Source organism: Anoplopoma fimbria, chromosome 18 (genome assembly GCF_027596085.1).
Source record: "Anoplopoma fimbria isolate UVic2021 breed Golden Eagle Sablefish chromosome 18, Afim_UVic_2022, whole genome shotgun sequence".
NCBI lineage: Eukaryota > Metazoa > Chordata > Actinopteri > Perciformes > Anoplopomatidae > Anoplopoma > Anoplopoma fimbria.
The window spans coordinates 3,920,794-3,942,709 of record NC_072466.1 but is presented as its reverse complement, the minus strand read 5'-3'; the positions used below and the strand labels follow the sequence as shown (position 1 = coordinate 3,942,709).

Sequence of the window (21,916 nt, the reverse complement as noted above, 5' to 3'; positions counted from 1 at the left end):
AATGTGAGGGTGTTTTTTTCATGTGAAGTTGAGCTCTTTTTGTTTTCTTATTCATGACAAAGCTACCATTGCAGGAAAAGAAAGGGCGGTGTGTGTGTGTGTGTGTGTGTGTGTGTGTGTGTGTATTGTAGCCTTGATTTACTGTAGCTTAAAGGTGGAGGAGGAGAAAGCAGAATGACGGATGTCAGAGCTTAGCTTAGCTTAATTGGAAGCACTGGTTTCTTAAAAAAAACAGCACATTAAAAAACATTATTTTAAGGAAATGTGTTGTATAAATGGCCTTTACACAAATGGCCACAGACAAAAGTACCTTTACATATTCTAGAAAAATGTCACTTTCACATGAGTACTACATTACACACGCAATTACACCTACACACACTCTTGCAAAAACAGCCAGACAGAACCACACACGCCCTTTTCCTGCAGGGCCTTGCAGATGCAGCAGAAAACAGTGGAGTTGGTCTCTCTGGTAAACAAACAGTGAAGGGCTGCTGGGAGTCTTCACTGGGCCTCCAAATTATAGTCCGGTTAACCAAAGTCTCAGAGCCAGCCCCCTTTACTGCTACACTCATACACGCACACACACACACACACACACACATGCATATACGCACTCTTTAAAGAGCGCGTACACAATCAGGTTCTAATGGGACCTTGTCTGCTGCTACAGTTGAGCCAAGAGTAAAAGATTTTATAGACATAAGAGAGCCTGAGAGGGAAGCACGCCCTGAGGGTCTATCATAAATATTACCCAATCATCAGGTTCACAGTGTGAGGCAATTGCTAATGAAAAAAAAGCCCTTGCAATGTGAACGCAGGTTTAATGTTTACAGCTTTTAACCTTATACCTTTGTTATAATTTTAGGGTTTTCTTTTACTGGCAGAAGCTGCTTTGCTTTGCTTGGACTCAAAGAGGTTCAGAGGGCTGTGTGAGGTTTTGTAAAGTGTCAAATATTTTCTTCTTTTTCCCAGGTAGTTGCTTAAAGAGCACTATATTGGTGGAAGACTTTTATTTAAATAGTTCAGCGTGAGGAGGGTGGATTCTTTAGAGCTTCTTTAATCGTCTGTAAATGAGTTCTGCAACTACTGGGGACAGTTTTCGGTCTCTTGAGGACACACCAATGCATCAGATTGATCTATGACGCCATATAAATCCAGTTAAATCATTTTTTAGATGATCAGTTCTTGGGAAATGATTCGCCGTAAATCTCACGCCTCCACAGCGACAGCGTATTCCGAGCGGACGATTTAATTGTCAGCCCCGGAGACCACATCCCAAACAACCCCCGTTGCCAAAGAGGGATTTATTTATTTTTTTTAATGCGTGTGACGTTCAAATTCTCAGCTTAGCTATATAACGCAACACCACAGACTAGATTGTGTTTGAAGGACGCCGTTTCACAACGTAATTGATGTTCCCCGCGGGACGCAGCAGTCGATGAGTCTCTCTGCTCGGGACTCGATGCAGGCGCTATGAAGCTGGCGTCATATGAGCCTCAGCTAGAGGCAGAGCAGACATGAGATGAAAAGGGCCCTGTCCTGGAATAACCAGCAACTTCTGAGTGCGTGCGGGGAAAAACACAGGGTCATAGGTCACATAATCACACAATGGCCGTTTATCTTGTGTGAAATCATGTTTTTCCCGCAAAACTTTCGCGATGTTTTTCTGTCAGGGTTGACTGGAACTGATTTTTTGTCTGAGGACATCTCAGGCTTGGAAGCTATGAAAGTGAACTCCATCCACCCTTCCTGCCCTTTTCTCTCCCCCTCTACACCCCCACCTTGTTGTGAGTCACTTCTGACCAGTAGCTTAATAGGCTCAGTGTAATTACAGGCTACGGTTGTTTCGGCATCTCTGAGTGTGCTGCATCAGCGGTGACACTCTCCACTTGAATCTGTTAACTCATTCGGCACGCGGAGCATCAGACGCTCCACGTGAGGCCTCGCCAAAGGGTCCATTTCGACGTCTTAACGGTTTGGAACCCGATCCGGTGTGTATGAGCTCCAGGTTGCAGAGTTCACGCTCAGCTTTTTTTGGAGCGGCTCCGAGTTGGACTGCGTTCAGGACGAGATCGTCTAAAAAAGAAAAAAAAGAAAAAGGGAGAGTTGGATCCAAACCCTCGGAAGTTGAGCCCCGTTGCCCAGTACTGTTTTTATTCCTGTTTATCTGATTGGCTGTTGTGTCAGTGGTGGACATGCTGAATGGCAGTCTTGACATTGATTACCCCCCAGAAATGAGGAAAAACAATGCCAGGCTTTTTTTTTTTTTTCATGTTGGGCTCAGTGACTGTCAGTTTTATCGTGACATCCAGTCTGTGGCGATGGCCAAGCAAAACATATAGTATATATATACATTTAAACGCTCCGTCACAAAAAAAATGCATATGGTGCATTTCAAGGCGTGGGCTTACACCGTCTATGTTTATGTCTGTGTGCAATTGAGCATCAATGGCAGACTTTTCTTTTTTCTTTCTCCTTCTCCATCTGGCGCTCCTCTACAGCTCCTTCTATCGATTTGGACCCAGTGCACCTGGACATTCCTCCACCCTGCCTTCATTCATATACATACATCCTCGCCTCCTCCTGTCTCCTTCCTCTCCCTCCCTCCCCCCTCCAGTCACTGTCCATCCAGTCTCCAGAACAGGAGCAGTGGAAAACGGTGCTAGCGATAGCCGATAGCCCCCTCTGCGACTTCGAGTCTGGGCCTCCGCTTCGCGTCCGCCTCTCGCCGAAGCAGTCACTCTATCTATCTCGCCTGTGCCTCCTCCTCGCCTCACATAAATCATCCTCGGTCGCAATACCCGGACAGGGGGGAGAACAGAGAGAAAATCTCCCCTATAAATCTGGTATTAGTTTTACCTCGCATAATGAACACCGGGCTAAACGGTCCTGGATACATGAGAACAGCATGTCTTGCAGATGTACTATAAATATTTTGATACTAGCCGGCTAGTTTGCAGAGGGGAAGTAGACCAGTGAAATACACAGAGGAAGGGGGAAAAGTGTAAAGTGGAATGTTGGCCTAGCCCGAGTGTCTGTATTGTCTTTAGCACCTACAGAGGGTCTCGGTCCAAGAACAACGCTCTTTACAGGGTTCCTGTTCCCAGCCGTGGTCCGGTACCACTCATGGATACGCTGCGTTTCCTCCCAGCCGATCCTTCAAACAGGCCTCCGAGGACAGGGAGGGGGAAGACAGGGGGGGGCCCTCATTGTTTGATTAATAGCACGATCAGACGTGATTGAGTGATAGATGCTTTGAGGGTGGGAACCCAGCACGCCTCGGGGACACTCCGGGACCCGAGTCTGGGAAAGGCAGCTCCAGGGAGGGCGTTTGATTGGTGGAACGTCTGCATTAAAGTGACGTGGCTAATAATAGCAAAGCTAATGACACGACAACTGACAAATGTGCCTGATCACTTCACAGATATTGTGTTGCAGCTATGTAAAGACAAAGTGTAATGCACACACACTTGCATGCAAAAGTGGAAAAACTGCACTTTTTTTTTTTTTTTTTTTTTTTGGCATATGTCTGGCCTCGGCCCGGGCGCTGTCACACTGCCCCCATCAAAGAGCCACGCACCCACCCACACACAGTCGTAGCGCCGTAACAGCAGGTGGCGTGTGACACGTCCACATCTGAGGGTTCCCCCCGGCAGACGGGGAAAGAGTTCGCTTAACATCTCTCATTGGGGCTCTTTTAATGGCAGCCCTCGTCACGTATTACTGCCTTATAGTTTTTCTCCTCTCCATCTTCCAGCCCACAGAGGTTCCTTTTTTGTTCCTATTTTTAAGTACAAGTGATCTCAATTAGGGGACCTCCATGAAGGCGGTAGGCGGCAGACAGTCAGAGCAATAAGAGCAGAGAGGAAATTGTCTTTATACCCCTCCTCCCTCCCTCCTTCTCTCCCTCCCTCCCTCCTCCTCTACCCTCCTGCCACAAGCAGTGAGCAGCCACCCCTCCATGTCTCCATCTCTTTCCAGGCTACTCTCTCTACTCCCATTTTTAGGGTACGGAGTGAAATATCAGACAAACTCTTTCTGTATCGCACTTTTTTTAAAACAAATATCAACGCCAGCCAGCTCAAGGTCTAACACAAAACTTGAGTATCACTGGTCGCTCGGGAAAACACACACACACACACACACACAAACACACCGCAAAACGTGCCGTCCTCGTCCGAGCGGTTCACGGTGATGTCACGGGCTCGGTGACAAACAGTCATTAAGGGCTTAGCTGTGATCCGGGATCAGTGCGTGAATGTGAGTCGGTTGAGGTCGAGTGGGGTGAGGTCACGGGGAGTAAAGTTACTGCCCGTCGTCATCCTCCTCTTGACGGCTAGATGCTTCGATAATTGACAGCCTTTGTTGGCCGACTACCAGCCCGAGTCTAACTAGAGTGAGCGACTAAGTTCTACGGCGGCGTTTTTCTGCTCTCTTTTGGTTCAGTTCGGTTGACGGGCTAATAGACCAGCCTGGTGGGCTCGCTGATTGGTTAGCTGGCAGGCCGGTCGCTCTGGTGGCCCGCCAAACATGGAAACATCCCGTTAGAGCTGAAAAAGAGCCTGGGCCTCGTCACTGCCCTCCTCTAGAAAGCTATAATTAAGTGTCTTGAAAAATGCACCACGGAGAAATGGAGCCTCTATCCTGAGTCTTAAGTGGCTGTACTTTTCCTCTTGAATGATGAGAGAATGTGCTTGTGAAAAGGAGAAGGATCGGAGGAAGAGGGTTGCTCTCTTGTGTTTTTATTATGGAGTCAAATATGTGTTTATTCTCAAGTTTAAAAGTGCACGCTTTTGCATGAACCCACCGAACTATCGATGCACTTCTCGGCTCTTGTTTGTCCTCCCTTCCAAGTGAGGAGTCAGCAGTGAGGTCAGACGGGCCTCTAAGTGTGTTTGTTTGTGTCAAACAGCAAGAGAGATGTGAAGAAGTTGACAGACACACAGTTGTTAAAAAAAAAAAAAGACAAGAGAAGAGAAGAGGAGGATTGTGCATGCTTTAGTTCGCTGACAACATTAAAGACAGCGTGTGTGTGTGTGTGTGTGTGTGTGTGTGTGTGTGTGTACATATTAGCGGTTCGCACAGCCGCCGTCATTCCAAGTGGGCACGAGAACAGAAAACTTTTCCTTTTACACGCTTGATATCTCGACGGGGAAAAAATTAGCGGGGCGAGCGTCAGCTGAGTTTGATTTTTATTGAAAACAAATAATTGAAACTGAGCGGCAGAAATACAATATTACCATAAATCATAAAAAGGCACATCCTGCTCAATGTGGTGCGCTGTGGTTCGTCACTGTTAGCGACTTCTCCTACTGTGCAGTGACTCGGAGCCAGTGTAACACAGTAGATGAATAATACCAGAGCCGAGAGAGACGATCCAGCTGTGCACCAGGCGAGCAGCAGCCGTATTGAATGAACGGCTTTATGCTTGATTCATTACTACATGATATTAAGTCTGTTAATACCGAGCGGGATAGGTCAAACACACCGAAAGTACAATACTTGGGTGGAAAGTTACAGCGTTTGGCGTTTAATCAGGAGTTTAATTTTTGGCATGGGTTAAATCCAGGACAGTGAATTGGGGGAAAGTGGTGTTTTCTTGATTGAACAGTGTATTCTGGCACATTAACGCCCTTCTCTGGTGTCTCCCTCACATCTCCGGGACTTCAAACAGACAGATTTTAAGACTCAAAAGGTCGCCCCCACCTCTGAATGACATCGAGTCAGACTGCAGGCCTCGCTGCGTGAATGCGGGGTCCGTATCCTGCAGGGAGCTGGAAGACAGATGCTGGGACGCACAGCGGAGAGGCAAAGCGGAGTCAGATGGGACAAACACTCTTTGATGAGCCGGGCTTGTCGGGGGTTTAAGTCACGACTACACTGGGAAGAAGGGGGGGGGGTTCAGACTGGGAAAATCAAGAGCCTCTTCCTGCCGCTTTCTCTGACGGGACAATAACAGGGTGCAGAAAAATCTAAATTTAAGACTGATTAGTTGGCCTTGAAAACGAGTGAAAAATTGCCATGTGATATTTATAGCGTCTTTTTGAAAAGAAACATACAAAAGAAAAGTTCAAATTTCATTAAAAAAAAAAAAAAAAAAAAAAAAAAAAACACGTATGCATTTATAAATAATTAGGCTGATTAAATTGATGGCATGAAATTGACTCAAGAGGTTTTTTTAATTTCATCCCCGAACATTTCCTAAAGTAAATTCCACTACAACATTAAGGATGTTTTCCACATTATGCCAAATGTATTCAGCGGTAAAAAAAAAAAATGGTATTATCGGAGCTGAAACTCAACTCTGTTGGAATAAACCGGCTCCACGGTTTCTGCAAGGCCATGTTTATCACTATTACAGATTTAATTACCACTATTCGCATTTATCCATCCATGAATAGCTAGTTGATCTTTCAGAATGTTGGACAATGTGAACCATATTTCTGGTGTTTGGGGCACACGGAGGGGAAGTGTAACTCAATCACTCTTTTTTTTTTTTTCTCTCTCTCTCTCTCTTTCTCCCGTTCCCCGTCCACATGACGAGGTGCCAGATGCATGTCAATGCTTTCAGACTTTATATATATCCCTCCCACATCCTCACACACACACTCGCTAACAGACATGTATGCATGTGCACACCCACGTACATACATACTTATGAAACACAAGAAGTCAAGTTATTTCAAGTTACTTACAGTCCTCAGGCTTTAGGCCTTTTTCTTTTTGCTCTCAACACAGAAACCTTATTATAAAATGTATAAGACTTTTGTCCAACTTTACAGTATAAAAACAAGCTGCAAAAGCCCTGTCGGGACCCAAATAACCTGACAGCTGTGACTCCTTTAGTCCCTTTTATTTTGAAACAGGCCCGGAGTATCAAAGGCCTTTGTCTTAAAGACTCTCTGCAATAAAAATAAAAAAGCCTGTGTGGGAGCAACGGAAAAGGGAACACAGAGTGGCAAATACACATGCTGCTGTGTGATGTGGCACTCAAAAAAAGGAGTCGCTGGGAGACTGATGGGTAATCAGGGCCGAGGGTGGGGTGGGCTGATGAGAGCCGGCTGAGATGTGGAGTCTCACAGAGGGTAGATGATGCCCTCTACAGTAGACACAGGAAGGGCAGGCCTTCTGGGTCGCTGCCTTCGGAGCAGCATCCACGTTTAAAATATGACACATTTCTGCACTAAAATAAAAGCATGAATTTTTTTTATTTGTTTTGTTTATTTCTTTTTGCGCACAGTGGGGAGTTGTAAGTATGCATGGTTGTAAAGATGCCATTAATGGTTTATTTTAAGATTTAATCAGAATATGGGATTTATGGTTTTTGGCCTTGGAAAATGTGCAGTTTGCAAGTTGAATATATTTTCATTTTTCATTTTGCAGTGGTCGAATAAATTCCTTTATTTAATAATGAGCAGCAAAAGTCTGGCATTGAAAATACTACATGATAAAAAAAATACTTAACTACTCTGTAAAAATGCTTCTTTAAGGGTTATACTATTATAAGTATTCTTACTGGTGCAATGATGTGTACCAATCATTTTACTGTTGTTAGTTTGTTGAGGAACCGCTCGTTTAAATTACTTTATATATTTCTGTGTAGTTTCATCTAAAGCAAGCATCATTTTTTTATAAACTCGTACCTTTCGTATGTTATATCTTTATTTGCAGAGTAACTAAAACTGTTAAATAAATGTAGTATTGTGTACAAAATAGTACCATATTTATTTCTGAAATGTAGTGAAAGTTGCACAGAATGGAAAAGCTCAAGTAGCCCAAATTAAGTGCAGTTCTTGAGTGACTCTCCACCACTGTCATTTTGGAATATGCCTCTGAACGGTCACGGTGTTGTGCGTAATTACGCATTGTCCTGAAACCTCTCCTCTCTAGATTACATCTAATTCTAAATATATAATCATTTCACAAGTTTGAAATGACATTTTACACAGCAGGCTTTTCCCCAAAAAGGAGCTTTTGCTTTATTCTTTAGGCGCAGGCTGAAAACTCACCTCTTCAAGAAGTACTACCCTGAGCCTTCCTCGTAGCACTTATTGCACTCGTATTAGTTGTTGCACTTATTGTATTCGTATCAGTTCGCTGCACTTATTGAATTTGTATTTGTTTACTGCACTTATCCTATTCGTAGTAGTTTGTAGCACTTACTATATTCGGATTAGTCTGTTGCAATTATTGTTTTCGTAGTAATTTGCTTCTGCACTATACTTTTGCTCTGGTTTATGCTTTTAGATGCTTGTTTAAGAAAGGAGATGCACTTATGACTTCTGGTGACTAGTAGTTCTCTTGAATACCTATGTTGAATACACTTATTGTAAGTCGCTTTGGATAAAAGCGTCTGCTAAATGACTGTAATGTAATGTAATGTAATGTAATGTAATGTACTAGAGACATAGACACATGCATTAAAGCAGCAGGATACCTGTACACCTGCACAACAGCTCTCCCCTGCGACCGCCTGAAACCCTACTCCCTGACTCACTCGCTCCTCTCTCTACCTCATGGAGTGTACCTCACTGCTCCACCCGGGGCTCGGTTTATCTTCAAAACACCACCAACACCACCACCACCAACACGGTAACACTGATGGACCGACTTGGGAATGAACCCCGGAGTTAGGAGCGCACTGACATGTCGGTATGTACAGACAGTCCGGTGTGTGTGTGTGGAAGTCTTTATCCTCCTCCTCCTCCTCCTCCTCCTCCTCCTGTTTCATGATGGAGGTGTGCAGCTTCACTGGGACCTGTATGGTTGTGATAGATGGATCTGAGTCCAGACACCACGTGTTGGAGTCGCTCTGGAGCTATATAACCCACAGCCAGCCTGAGCACCGGGAACCCCGGATCTATTCTCCGCCTCCTTCATCTCACCGGCGATGGGTGGTGGTGGTGGTGGTGGTGGTGGTGGTTTTTTTTTTTTTTTTTTTTTTTTAAACTTCATCAACTTTTTTTTTTTTGTATTTACAAAAACCTGTTAAGCGACTTCAGGGAAAACACGCACAGTGTGCAGGCGTCTCCGGGTTATAGACTGCTCTGTTAAAGCGCAATCCTTTGACTTTGAAAACTTTTTTTTTTTTTTTTTGGTGTATGTATGCATGTGTGTGTGTGTGTGTGTGTGTGTGTGTGTGTGTGTGTGTGTGTGTGTGTGTGTGTGTGTGTGTGTGTGCATCCCCTGCAGGCTTTCAGAGAGCCTTTCACATTTGGCACAAAGACTTGAATGACGCACCTGGAGCAGCGCTTTGACTCTTCACTAAAGGAAGACACACACAAAACTCTCCTCTTAACATCTGGCTCGACCTTTTCCATTTTTCTTTTTTTTTTTTTTTTTTTAAATCCTAGATCCCCATTACGCACTCGGGACATTTATTTGATGTTATTTATATCCTCACACGAGCTGCTACGCCTGCGTTATGGCGCATGGACGCTTCTCTCTCCCTCGAGAAGTTTGAAGGAAGAAGAAAAAGAAAAGAAGAGCTCGTCATTTAAAACATCACCAGCTTCTCCAGGGTGGTTTCTCTCTTGGTGGAGAGGTGTATTTCATGTCGTAGAGGAGAGGAGAAAGGCTTTTCTTGCAGTGCGCTAAATTCCCATTTTCCATTGGCACGCGCGTTGAGGAGCGACGCACACACTTCTCCTCCCTGAGAAAAGACACACAGAGAAGACCTGGAGAGCCTCCTTCTTCTCCTTCTTTCTCCTTTTTTTTCCTCCTGGTAATCAACGGTGTTGTGATGCGCATTCCCGTAGATCCCAGCGCCAGTCGGAGGTTCAGTCCGCCGTCCAACAGCCTCCAGCCGGTCCCGGGGAAGATGAACGACGTGAGCTCTCCGACCGGCCAGACGGACGCGGCGGTTCCCAGGCTGCGTCCACACGAGAACCGCAGCATGGCCGAGATCATCGCCGACCACCCGGCCGAGCTGGTCCGGACCGACAGCCCCAACTTCCTCTGCTCGGTGCTGCCCTCCCACTGGCGGTGCAACAAGACGCTGCCCGTCGCCTTCAAGGTGAGTCAGGAAGCAAAAGATATATAGTGCATGATCCTTAAGAAAAATGAAAATGTTTGCAGTTTATCTCATCTGAATATGTGTTGTTTTCATCCTCCTATTTTTTTTTTATCAGCAAGATATTGTTATTTATTTTGTGTCGTTATTATACATCACACAACATCTTTTTGTATATTTGCATCGTTTTGCTGCAATGTGTCTTTTTTTGTGTATTTTTTTTTCTAAATCAAAATATACACAGAAAATTAATTACAAAACACACAACAGCATTAAGGAAACATGGTGTTTAAAAGGGCCAGGAAAAAAGAAACGTAGCAAAGGAATCACATGTTTTATATTGTTTTTCTTCTCTTTTCATTTTGTAAACAAACTATTTTTTTTTTTATTATTTATTGCTGAAACTCAGTTAATGCAGTACACTTTAATAATTATGGCTCACTCGCATGGCCTCCCAGTGAATAATGACACAATCAAAGCTTTTGTTTCCAGAGTAAATTAATGACATTTTTAAAAATTGTTAAAAATGATTTAAAAAACAAACTATATCACATCATGTGACTTTTAGGTTAAAACCACATAAAGGTCTATTTTAACAACTATTTTAATGATAATACAAATTTGCTTTTATTGGTCTTCACATGTTGATGTTTCTGAACTTTCAATGAGCAGCAAAACAAAGTCAGAAAACAAAAGTGTATTTCACCACAGAGCAGAGGATCATTCTTTATGCGTTTCAACCCTCGTCAGGCATTTCTGAAGCTCTGACAACTTTTTTGCTCCCATGATATTTCACAGGAAAGGCCCTATTAATTACTTGACGGATATTATTTACAGGACGGATCAAAGACGCATCACAGTGGAAATTTGTAGCTGTTGCCCTGGCTCCAAATGAAATGTGACACATTTTAAAATATATGTGTTATTTAACTGTTTTTATTACTACGACTCTGTAATTACCGCTGCTCTGTAGGCCCGCTCACGCCCTTTCATCTGTATCCAGGAATCTAAATGATAACACGAGGCCTCGCCGCTTTTGTTTTAATGACTGCGCTTGAGAAAATTAAAATGAGGTCAAATTAAATCCATTTATCAACACGATGCGAAGGAAGGCGGTGTGGTGTCAAACAAGTCTGTCACATTAGCTGGAAGAATTATTTTATCAGTGAAAATGAGAATGAGGTTTGATTTCACTGAAGCAATTTTTCTTCTTTTTTTCTCTGAAATCAATTTTCAGATTTTCTTTAACCATAAACAGAGGAAGAGAATATGTTGTAGTATAACTGAGTAGCTCCTGAATTTCTGATCTTTGACCTTTGTGACCCCCCCGCCCCTGACAGGTGGTTGCCCTGGGAGACATACCTGATGGGACCGTTGTCACCGTTATGGCGGGCAACGACGAGAACTACTCCGCCGAGCTGCGGAACGCTTCGGGCGTGATGAAGAACCAGGTGGCACGCTTCAACGACCTTCGCTTCGTGGGCCGCAGCGGCAGAGGTGAGCCCCCCCCGAAAACACTCTGCGCTTCATTCACGGCACAAAAAAACCAACTACTAGAACTCAGCAGGAGCTATTAGGTTCAGCGGTGTGGATTAGTGGTCACATTCCCCCTCGTGGCAACCACATAATGATCTCTAACTCCCGGCTAAAACGTCTGAGCGTTGAATCGTGTTGTTTTAAAATGAGGGTCCTTTATTTTTTTATTTTTTTTTTATCTTTTAACTCAGGTGAGACAGAAAAGATCTGTTAAGCCGACTGCTTCCTGCTTTTGATCTTTCTCCTTAAAGGAACAAAGCTTTGGACAAATATAGTATGTGTGATCAGTCTAGTGTCAGCTGAGTGTTGTTCTCAAACAAGTAACAAGTCCTTTTTCAATTATTTTTAAATCCTTTCCTTGTTCACCTGACATGACCCAGCTCAGTTCAGGCTCATACACATGTTGGGTAGTGCTGCAGCCCCACAGCTGATCACTCTGTACATATCCTCAGGCTGTCAGGCAGCGAGGCAGATTCACACTCCTATTGGGCGTTCGATAGCATTCCCTGAATATTTGGCATCTCCAAGGCGACTGTTAGCATCATTTTAGCGCCTTACTAAATCATCTGGAAATATTTTTCTGAGAGACTTGTCTACAAGGCCTCACAGAAAGCGGTCGCCCGACGATAACTCGACGGTGATAAGAGCTGTCAGCGACTCCACCAGTTTCCTTCTCCGTTGTAGATGTCAAACAGGGGAGGAAGCGAAGGCGGTCGGGAGAGGCGAAGAGGTGACAAAGTATAGAAAGCGGAGGAGGCAGGGGTGGCAGGACCTGTTGCCACGGAGACCTTGCGTGTGCGTCCCTCAGATGAGACACGGAATCTAGTCACAGGAAGTGACATAGGAGCCGTAGTGGGGGAGATCAGACTACGAGGTGTCTGAAATGAATACCCACGACGAGTACAAGCAGAGCGAGCTGATAGGATGTCAGATAGCTTAAAAGAGAGCCGACAGAGATGGACAAGGAGTGATAGTGGCAGGGTTGAAGCGGTGCCACGGTTCCATGACAGCAAGGATGGACGAGGAAGGTAATTTAGAGAGTAATCAGATACTCCTGATAGCATCATTAGAGTTAATAGTATAGCGGTGTGCAGGAGCGCCTTGACAGTAGGCCCAAATTAGATCACAGGTAAACAGATGACAGCAGAGATTATGCCCGGAAAGCAGGGAGGTGAGCCCCCTTTAATCCTAATTCACCCACATGCACGTCAGACCAGGTGTGTGTGTAACACCTGTTGCATCTGCGCTCTGCTATCTCCCCCCGAAATCATCTCTTCTCTGCTTTGCGAGAGAGGCATGTTTACAGTGAGCCGCTGTGCTGTGCAGTGCGGAGGGGGAGGACACGCACGGGCGTCCGAACAGACAGCTGCTCCAATGAGTCGCTGCAGCAACCTGCCCGCCGACCCCCCCGCTTCCTGTTTCCTGCGCGTACCCATGGCTACGTGATGCGTCTGCATACCTCAGACGTGAGCGCTGCTGCTGACTTGGCTGTTTGCAGTCTGATTCATAACCGTTCCTCGAGCGTGCACATGTGAGCGTACGCACACGCACTCAACCCCAAGGCAGCAGCAACTGCTGGGGATTATCGAGAAAGGAAGTGACTATTAAAATGCCTCTCGCCCACTCACTGCGTTAGACGGGGGGGGGGGGGGGGAGAGAGAGAGAGAGAGAGAGAGAGTCTGGATAACAAGATACTGGCTCCCTCCAGTCAAGCTTCCATTTAGGTTCCGCCAAAATAACAAAATAGACCCTCTCGAAGAGCCAATGTTGTCCGTCGTTAAAGCTCTTAAAAGTCAATTTTTGCTGTTATGATTTGCTGTTATGTGATCAGAACCGCACTTGTGACTTAGGGATGGTTTAGAGATGAATGCAGGTCATTGTCTCTGCAGATGGCATGTCATTTGATGTTGTTTGATGTCACCACAGGCAAGAGCTTCACGCTGACAATCACGGTCTTTACCAACCCGCCACAAGTGGCCACTTACCACCGAGCCATAAAGGTCACCGTCGATGGACCACGTGAGCCCAGGAGTGAGTACAAAGGCACGCACACACAGTACAGTACGGAAATATGTTTTCACACACACACACACACACACACACACACACACACACACACACACACACACACACACACACACACACACACACAGCCAACAACATACTTCTTTCTTTGATTTGCCTTTAAACTGGTGCAGTGATTTAGTATTGTACTTATGGGGGATTCACAAGAAGCAATGGATCCCACATTTCCCATCATGCAACTCAATAGCATCTTTTGATTAGACTCTGCTACGACATTACAGAGCTCCCTTCTGAGCCACAGAAGACATTTTACTGTGAAATATTTTCACTGGTTGATTAGTAAATGATGAGTAAACTCAACTTCAAAAAATCGGTGGAGTGTCCCTTTAACTAAGCTGTGGGTGTGGCTACACTTAGCCAATGGCAGAAAATTCCCCAGCTAAAATGGTGAAAGGGTATAAAACAAGTTAATTAACAAACAAACAAAAAGCTTTTACTGGAAAAGGTTGGGATCTGGTTTAATTAGCAATCAACAGACATTTAATTGAGTCGACTTCTCAGAAAGCAAAGCCGCCTGTGAATGTGACGGTTTGAGAGAAATAAATAAGAAATAAAAAGTGAGGCAGATTATTCCTGAGAGGGTACGCTGGGTAGCAGAACGCTAGCATCAGCTCATTTTAATGGGCCATATAAAAACAACTGAGGAGGGGGAAAAAAAAACTTTACTATAGCCGTCAGTGCCAACTGGTCTGGCATGCAGCTGTTTCCCCAACCCTCCTCCCTATTCATAAAAAAAAAAAAAAAAAACATATTCTCATCTCATGGCGCGTCTCAATGAACAATATCACATCACAAACAAACCCGTCCGCCCCGACTGCCCCGACTGCCCCGTCACACATGGCACCATGGAGCCCGGAGACACAGAGGAGCCTGCAGACAGTAGGATTAGCACCACCATCAGTCTCTGTGTTAGGAAACCTGCCCGCGGTGCCAGAAAAATGCCTCAAACGCTCGACATTCAGCCGTACACGCACCCTGAAACAAAGGGCACATGCTTATCGTCAAACACACATGTACTGACAATCACACCCACGTTCTTCCCCTCCATCCTCTCTCTCTCTCTCTCTCTCTCTCTCTCTCTCTCTCTCTCTCTCTCTCTCTCTCTCTCTCTCTCTCTCTCTCTCTCTCGAGCCATCTTGTTTGATCAAAAGCATTTCCTGTGCATCTGTTGTCCCCCGTCAGATGACTTTCAAACAAGTCCTGTTATTTGGTGGCGAGCAGATGGGAGTCGGAGCAGGATTTGTTTAGAAAACACACTCAACAAAGTTTGCAAGTCTTAAAATGTATGTGTAGAAAGCCTTTCTGGTCTTCTGTGAAGAGAGACTGGGTCATTAAAGCAGACAGAGGCAGTTTTACCTGATGACCCGATGAGAGGAGTCTGGCGGTGTGAGTAGACTTCACACTTTCACTCATTGTTCTTTCCCCTTCCATTTGCGGTCTGAGACAAGTTAAATTCTGCATGTTCCAACTCCAGTCTCAAGACAGTAATTTAAGCAGTAAAGAGTATGTCATCATACGTAACCCCTGAACTTCTTTACTTTGCTGTTAAGTGGTCAGAATTGCAGTGGCGGTGTAATTTACCCCGAAACTACCGCCAGAACACGTCTCCCTCTCAGGGGTCATTAAGCCGAGGTCGGAGGGTGGCAAAACACACATGTGCCCTCTCAACCGCACCTCCCCTCCTCCAGGATTTTTTAAGCAGGGAGAGAGACTCTCGCAGCTGAGAGCACCGGGCTGTCTCCACAACTGCGATTTCTATCTGTGAACGCTTCATTGACACATGGGGGCCCTTTGTCGGCCATTACAGCTCTATTTTGTGTTAAATGATTGGGTAATTAGGAGGCCTGTGGTACACCGGGCCCCTTGCAGGGAGGGGTCCGCACCGAGACACACGGAGAAAGAACAGTGGGCCGTCTTAAGCCGGACACACACTGGCACTCTGTGGTCCTTCTCTGTGAAAACACAGTGTTGTTTATGGGAAATAAACTGACAATAACACTCGATTTGAACACGGCCTGGTTACTAATCTGAAAGAAGCTAAAATAAGCATCCATTCTCTATGCTTTTTATTAACGCTCGTACACTTTTCCTGACGCTGTCGGCAGTTCTTTTGCTCCCTGTTAATGACTTGCCTGGTTGTGGGTGTCTCATTCAGGAAGGACGTTTTGTGTCGGCGTGTTTGATGAGCCTTATGGCAGCCATATGAGCCGTCCTGAGGGATGTCATTTCCCCAGCAGTTCCTCATCTAATATCAGTGGGTGGATAAAGCTGGACCACCCGCGAATGCACGGGCCCCCATATCTCTGAACTGTGGCGCTGAGCTTCAGCTAATTAATTGCGTGGTCAGAGTGAGGAACATCAGCGAGGCCTAGTTTTAAAAGATCTGCGGTAGGATTTCCCTTACGGTGTAAGTGTGCGTGTATATGTGTGGCCATGATAAGTGGTTAGTCAAGTCCTCCTGGCCACTGTGTTATTAGCGGGAGGCTAACTCGGTTTCTGTGGCTCGCATTGTGCTTAATCGCTTGACAGCTCTTGGTTACTCTGTGGTTTGCCACTGCACCAACAGCTCAGCGAGTGTGTGCACATGTTACGTGTCTGCGTGTGTGTGTGTGTGTGTGTTCTAACGTACTGTACATGCATGTATAGGCGGCTCTGTTTGCCCGTGTAGATTATGATTGCAAATGCATATATATCTGTCCCCAAAGCGGCTACATGTGTGGACCCACATGACATGGTTTTGCAGAGAGAGTATGTGTTATACATGTCATTAGTCTAGTGTAGCCACAGTGCTGATTCGGGGCAGAGCTAATAGGCCTCATTAAATGTCATTTTGAGCTAATAGACAGGGAGTGGTTGTTTAAACCAATATGCTTTTATAGGTGGTTCTGTCTCCTTTCAGTTGCTCCTGGCTGTGGCGGCGGCCGACTGAGACAAACTTCCTCAGTGATAATAGCCAAGCCGTAATAACACAATATAGTAGGCTTTCTGTCCAAACCCACTGTTCTCATTATAGTTAATTGATGACAGACAAACATAGAAGGTGACAAAAAACATAGGGCGTCGCATGTAATGTGTCTTGCTGTGGCATATTGCAGCGGTTACTGTGCATAACTGAGAGTAAGTGATGTGTGTGTCGGTGTGTTTGTGTGTGTGTGTGTGTGTGTGTGTTGTCAACTTGTGTGTCAGCGGTGGAGGTTGGCGGTCAGGCCCGTCTCTGCTCTCTGGTGTTTGAAGCGGCTGGGTCTGAGGGGTTTGGGGCTCGGGGACAGGGTCGTGTTTTGGTTCGATTTTGGTCAGGGTGTTAACAAGTCTGTGGAAGGGGCATTGGTTACTTAACGGCCTGCAGACAATATTAGTGGTTCAGGAGACCTGTCTGCCAAGCCAAACTCTTTCTGTGTCACACACATGCTCACATTCACATACATTAGCTACACAATACTTGCAGATATGCTTCTGTATACATTCATAATAGTAGCTTTTATAATAATGGCACCTTTATTTGTATGGCCTTTTTTTTTTAAACAAGATATAAAGTTCTTCATATAGCAATGAGGATAAGATAATAATAATATATTGACAAAAAGGGACAATTAAAGTCAAATCTAAATCACAATAAATGATCGTGGCTAATAGAAGGTTCGAAATTATGAGCATGAAAATGCATGCGAAGGGACTTATATGAAGTTGACGTAGAAGTAGCATGCCTAAATTTCACCGTCAAAGACTTCTTAAGTTTGGGAGCCCTCCCAGCGAAGGCTTGGCCACCTCTAGATACTGACTTGCGAATCTAGGAACAGCCAAGAGACCCTTGCCAGAGGACCTGTGGTCTAGCTCACAAGGGGTTAGGAGTTGACAGATGTATTTTGGAGCTAGATGTAATGATGTGATCGCACGATCCTGAAAGATCCTTGCTGCCCAACTTTGGACCAACTGCACTAGAATTTTTAAATATGAAAAAAAAGTCTACATTAGTTTAAATGTGATCAAATAGAAGCCATGACACCTCTGTTCAAGATAAAAAAAAAGATGAGCATCAAAACAGGACTCACATATTTTAAACAGACTCCCAAGGTTATATTTTAGAATGAGTAAAAATAAGTTGAGTTTACATTTATTGCCCTTTAGGATATTTTATATATTTAGGGTAGTTAATGTGTGACAAGATTGCTTTTATGGCCAAGTTTTATTGATGCATATGGTTGGATGTCATCTGCATAAAAAGGCAACTTAATATTATATTTGTGAATAATGTCCCTTAGAGGAAGCATGCAAACAGAAAACAAAAGTGGACCTAAATCTGAGCCTTGTGGCACACCACAAGTGAGATTGGCAGTAGAAGATAATTCATGGTTCCCTGTATTAAATGCAGCACTAAACACTAACACCCATACTTACTTAAAGACTCCCACACACCTAAACAAGCTTATAGGAGTGGTTGGTAGCATACGCCCCATCCAAACTCTTTAAAAAGAAACTGCCACCTTGATTGCTGCTAGTTTGAAAACAGTATGAGTAAGATAGTGGATTTGACATGTCTGTCATGATGACACCACGAGGCCTCCGAACAGTGTCGTCACACAAAAACATGCTATGACATGCACTTGTAGCATATTATTACCTGCTTTAAGGCCTGGGCTTTGTTTTTAACAACAGCCGTTTATGCTCAGTGCTAAATGCTAAGATCCTAGCTAATTACATAGCACCACACTATACAGATTATGTCAGCCTTTTGACTTATGTAAAGGAATATGTGGGCCTTTTATGTGTCTGGATTATCATGCCTTGTCAGTGAGAGCCTCAAGTGTATTTTTTTTACTGCATCCAGGTACTTAAAGAGGATTTTAGAAGACTCAATACTCTTTTCTCCCTCACAGACAGTTACACACACAGCTATCTGCTGCTGCCTTACTCGAAACAGCTTTTAACAATGGGAGCCGGACAAATAAAACTCACCCAAAACATCAGGAGGAAAGGGAATGAAAAGAGAGAGGAAGGGTGGGAGGGGAGAGAGAAGAGAGGAAAAAAAAGAAAAAGACTGCAGGCTTTTCCAGAGGCAGTCAGTCAGTTGAATGTCTTATGAAGTTCCTTGAAGAGGTGCCAAGGCCTTTACAACGAAAAAACACAAAATCATTCAGTGGGAGGGAGAGACAGAAGAGGAAGACAGCGGGATAAAGAGAGAGAGAGAGAGAGAGAAAGGGAGGCAGAAAGTGAATAATAAAAAAGAGATAACGATTATGAAAGAGGGTCTGGAGTTGGTTGGCCCAGAGCTGCAGTTAAAAAAATCTCAGAGGGATTTGAATCAAAGCACTTTAATGTGAGCAGAGAGGTGCAGAGGGAGCACACGCAAGCCAAACTGTGTGTGTCAGTGTTGTGTGTGTGTGTGTGTGTGTGTGTGTGTGTGTGTGTGTGTGTGTGTGTGTGTGTGTGTGTGTGTGTGTGTGTGTGCTCTTTATACTTTGTACAATATCGTACAAGTGTGTATATAATGTCTTTTTGTATTCAATAAATGTTTCGCCTTTGGGAATTGTTGTGTACGGCTATGTGTGTGTGTGTGTGTGTGTGTGTGTATGTAAGTGTGTGTGTGTGTGTGTGTGTGTGTGTGTGTGTGTGTGTGTGTGTGTGTGTGTGTGTGTGTGTGTGCGCCCTTCCCTTGCCTGGCTTGCTTCCTCCAGGCTGGAACGCATGGACCACACAGACGGCTGGCAGCGCTCCACGACAGCCTGGCCCCCCCTCTCTCTCTCTCTCTCTCTCTCTCTCCGTCTCTTTCTCTCCTTCGCTCGCTGCCTCATCTCCTGCACCTCCTCTCTCTTTCACTTCTTCCTCTTTTTTTTCCATTTCTATTTGTGTTGTCCCCCCCCCCCATCTCTCTCCCTCCTCTCCCTTTTATACCAGACCCCCATGGTAGACGGGCGTCTGGCTGTCACCCCACTCAGCGCTTTTCCTTTTTTTTTTTCGAGCCACGCTCTGCCAGTTTCAGATTGCCACCTGAAATAATTCATTGTTTCTGACCGCTCACAAAAAAACAACATGGCCACTGTGAGTAGCTCCAAATGAAAAAAAAAAAAAAAAAAAAAAAGTTATGGAGGCAGTGTATTCATTCATCGGCTTTACTGGCTGCTCCGCTGCGAGATGACTGACACACACACACACACACACACACACACACACACACACACACACACACACACACACACACACACACACACACACAAACACAGACTGGCTGATTCAACCCAGGCTCCATGAGCATGGGGGTTTTTCTGAATCAGCCCCAAAGATACATTCATCCAAGCTCACCCAGTGATCATAAACCAGCCTGAAGGGCTTAGAGGGCATGACGCGACACCAAATTTATAAATTATCCCATTTATCCCAGAATTTTCTGGCCCTCTGCATTTTCCTCACGTTACTTATACAGGCAGCAGGCGAGGACATTTCCGAGTGATGTGTCTGAAGTGATAGCTGAAAACTAAAGAAGATCTTTAAACGATAAACTGACATTTTAGAAACATTTTCTCCACCATGTAATACGCATATGTTACAAAAATCAACCTACCAGCAGCTCTAAAGCTCTTTCACGAGGCTTAATATCTTGTTTGAAACACGTTTTATCACCTTTAGACAGAGTCAAGCTAACTCTTTCCCCCTGTTGCCAGTCTTTATGCTAAGCTAAGCTAGCTCTCAGCGAGAAAGCGGACAAGCATATTTCCCCAAAAACTATCCCTTTAAACTTTTTAGGCCTTGGAACTATGTTTTTGCAGAGCACATTGGTTCCCTTGTCATGAAAAATCCCGGTACAAACCCTTCCTTCGCCTAAAAAAAGCAGGTATTTAGAGGAATATTTTCAGCCAGGATATATGAGGGAACAGCAAACTATTGGTCAAAGATCTCTGTGATCAGCCTCAGATCCAATCTAATGCCTCCATTAATTACAGAGGACTTATAGTCTGTTTGCGTACTTGCTCTTACTAACTGTTATCAGATCAACAGGGGCGAGTTGAATCCAGACTTATGTCTCAGGGACGGCTGAAATAATACTATTCTAGGATCAGTGTGCAACTGTGTGATTGGAGATACTATCTATAGAGGTGTTATCTCATCTTTATTCACCTTTTTTTGAAGTGTGTGTGTCTGCATGTGTGAGCCCGTGTTGTATGTGCATGTGCAAGGGTGTATGCATGATGCATGAGTGCAAATGTGCATGATTGCATGCGCAGACGTGTGCTTGCATACGTCCAATCTTACATGTGTGTGTCTGTCTGTGTGTGTCTGTGTGTGTGTGTGTGTGTGTGTGTGTGTGTGTGTGTGTGTGTGTGTGTGTGTGTGTGCAAGCTGCTCACATCTGGTCTGAATCTGTCCATGTTTCCGGACGCTGGCTGGGCAGGGAAGTGGCAGGCGCTATCGAAAATCTCCGCTGTTTTCACAGGGATGATGGGAATCTCAGGGACTTTCCCTACGGCAGTGAAATCATCCGCCTTTCCCGCTCCTTTAAATACCCCCGGCTCATTCCTCCGCCCTGCTAGGGTTCCGATAAAACAGCTGAGGCGTCTTGTGTTTGGCAACAGTTGTCGTCTAAAAGGTGCAATTAACTCGTGAAAAACTGTATTTACTGTCAAGGCAGGCTAAACTAATGGACTTGAGGTCTTTCTGTTTGCAGTGTGAATTGGGCCTTAATGTTGTGGTTGACATGCTGTGTTCCTATAGGAGGAAAACATACGCTGGTTTTCCTTCAAACTAGGTTGCATCCATAGGTTTTCCTGACAATTTGGTAGCTGAGCTAAAAGCTACTGAAATTGCGTCAACAAGTTTAAGTCTCTCAGTGACAGAGAGCTGGCTTGTCCTACAGATCAGACTTCTCTTTAGCTCCCTAAATATACATGTAAATATCTTTTATCTGTCTGTATTTTGTGATCTTCCTCACAGATGTCGAAATCCTAAGCCTTCTCTAACTAATTCACCATTCGCCGTCCTCTGTGCTCAGCACTGTGTCCCCTGACTGGTTCCAATCCATCCAGTGCTCTTAATTTACTGGTCATCATGGTCTCTTCCTCTCCATGTGCCTCCTCCCCCTCGTGCCTGCCCCCCCCTCATCTCCCTCGGTCTCCCATTGCTATTTATTCCCATCACTAGGAGACGGGGCCGCGCACAAAGCCCGCACTGTGTCCCCGAGGCTTTTTTAGAATAGAAATTTGGTCTGTTTTAAAATGGAAACGCTATGATTGACTGGGCACAGCCTGCACAGAGAGATGAGGAATGCCAGCGAGAGGCACAAATTATCCA

The 21,916-nt window shown here is 44.8% G+C and overlaps 1 protein-coding gene across 1 annotated transcript in view; it reads left to right on the top strand.

Moving 5' to 3' along the window:
* runx2b (RUNX family transcription factor 2b) overlaps positions 1-21,916 on the top strand; it is a 38,575-nt gene that overhangs the window by 8,514 nt on the left and 8,145 nt on the right. Inside the window, exons 2-4 of the mRNA XM_054618350.1 lie at positions 9,762-10,018; positions 11,356-11,512; positions 13,478-13,582. Of these exons, the coding sequence (XP_054474325.1) occupies positions 9,762-10,018; positions 11,356-11,512; positions 13,478-13,582 (519 nt within the window). The remainder of the gene's footprint in view (positions 1-9,761; positions 10,019-11,355; positions 11,513-13,477; positions 13,583-21,916) is intronic.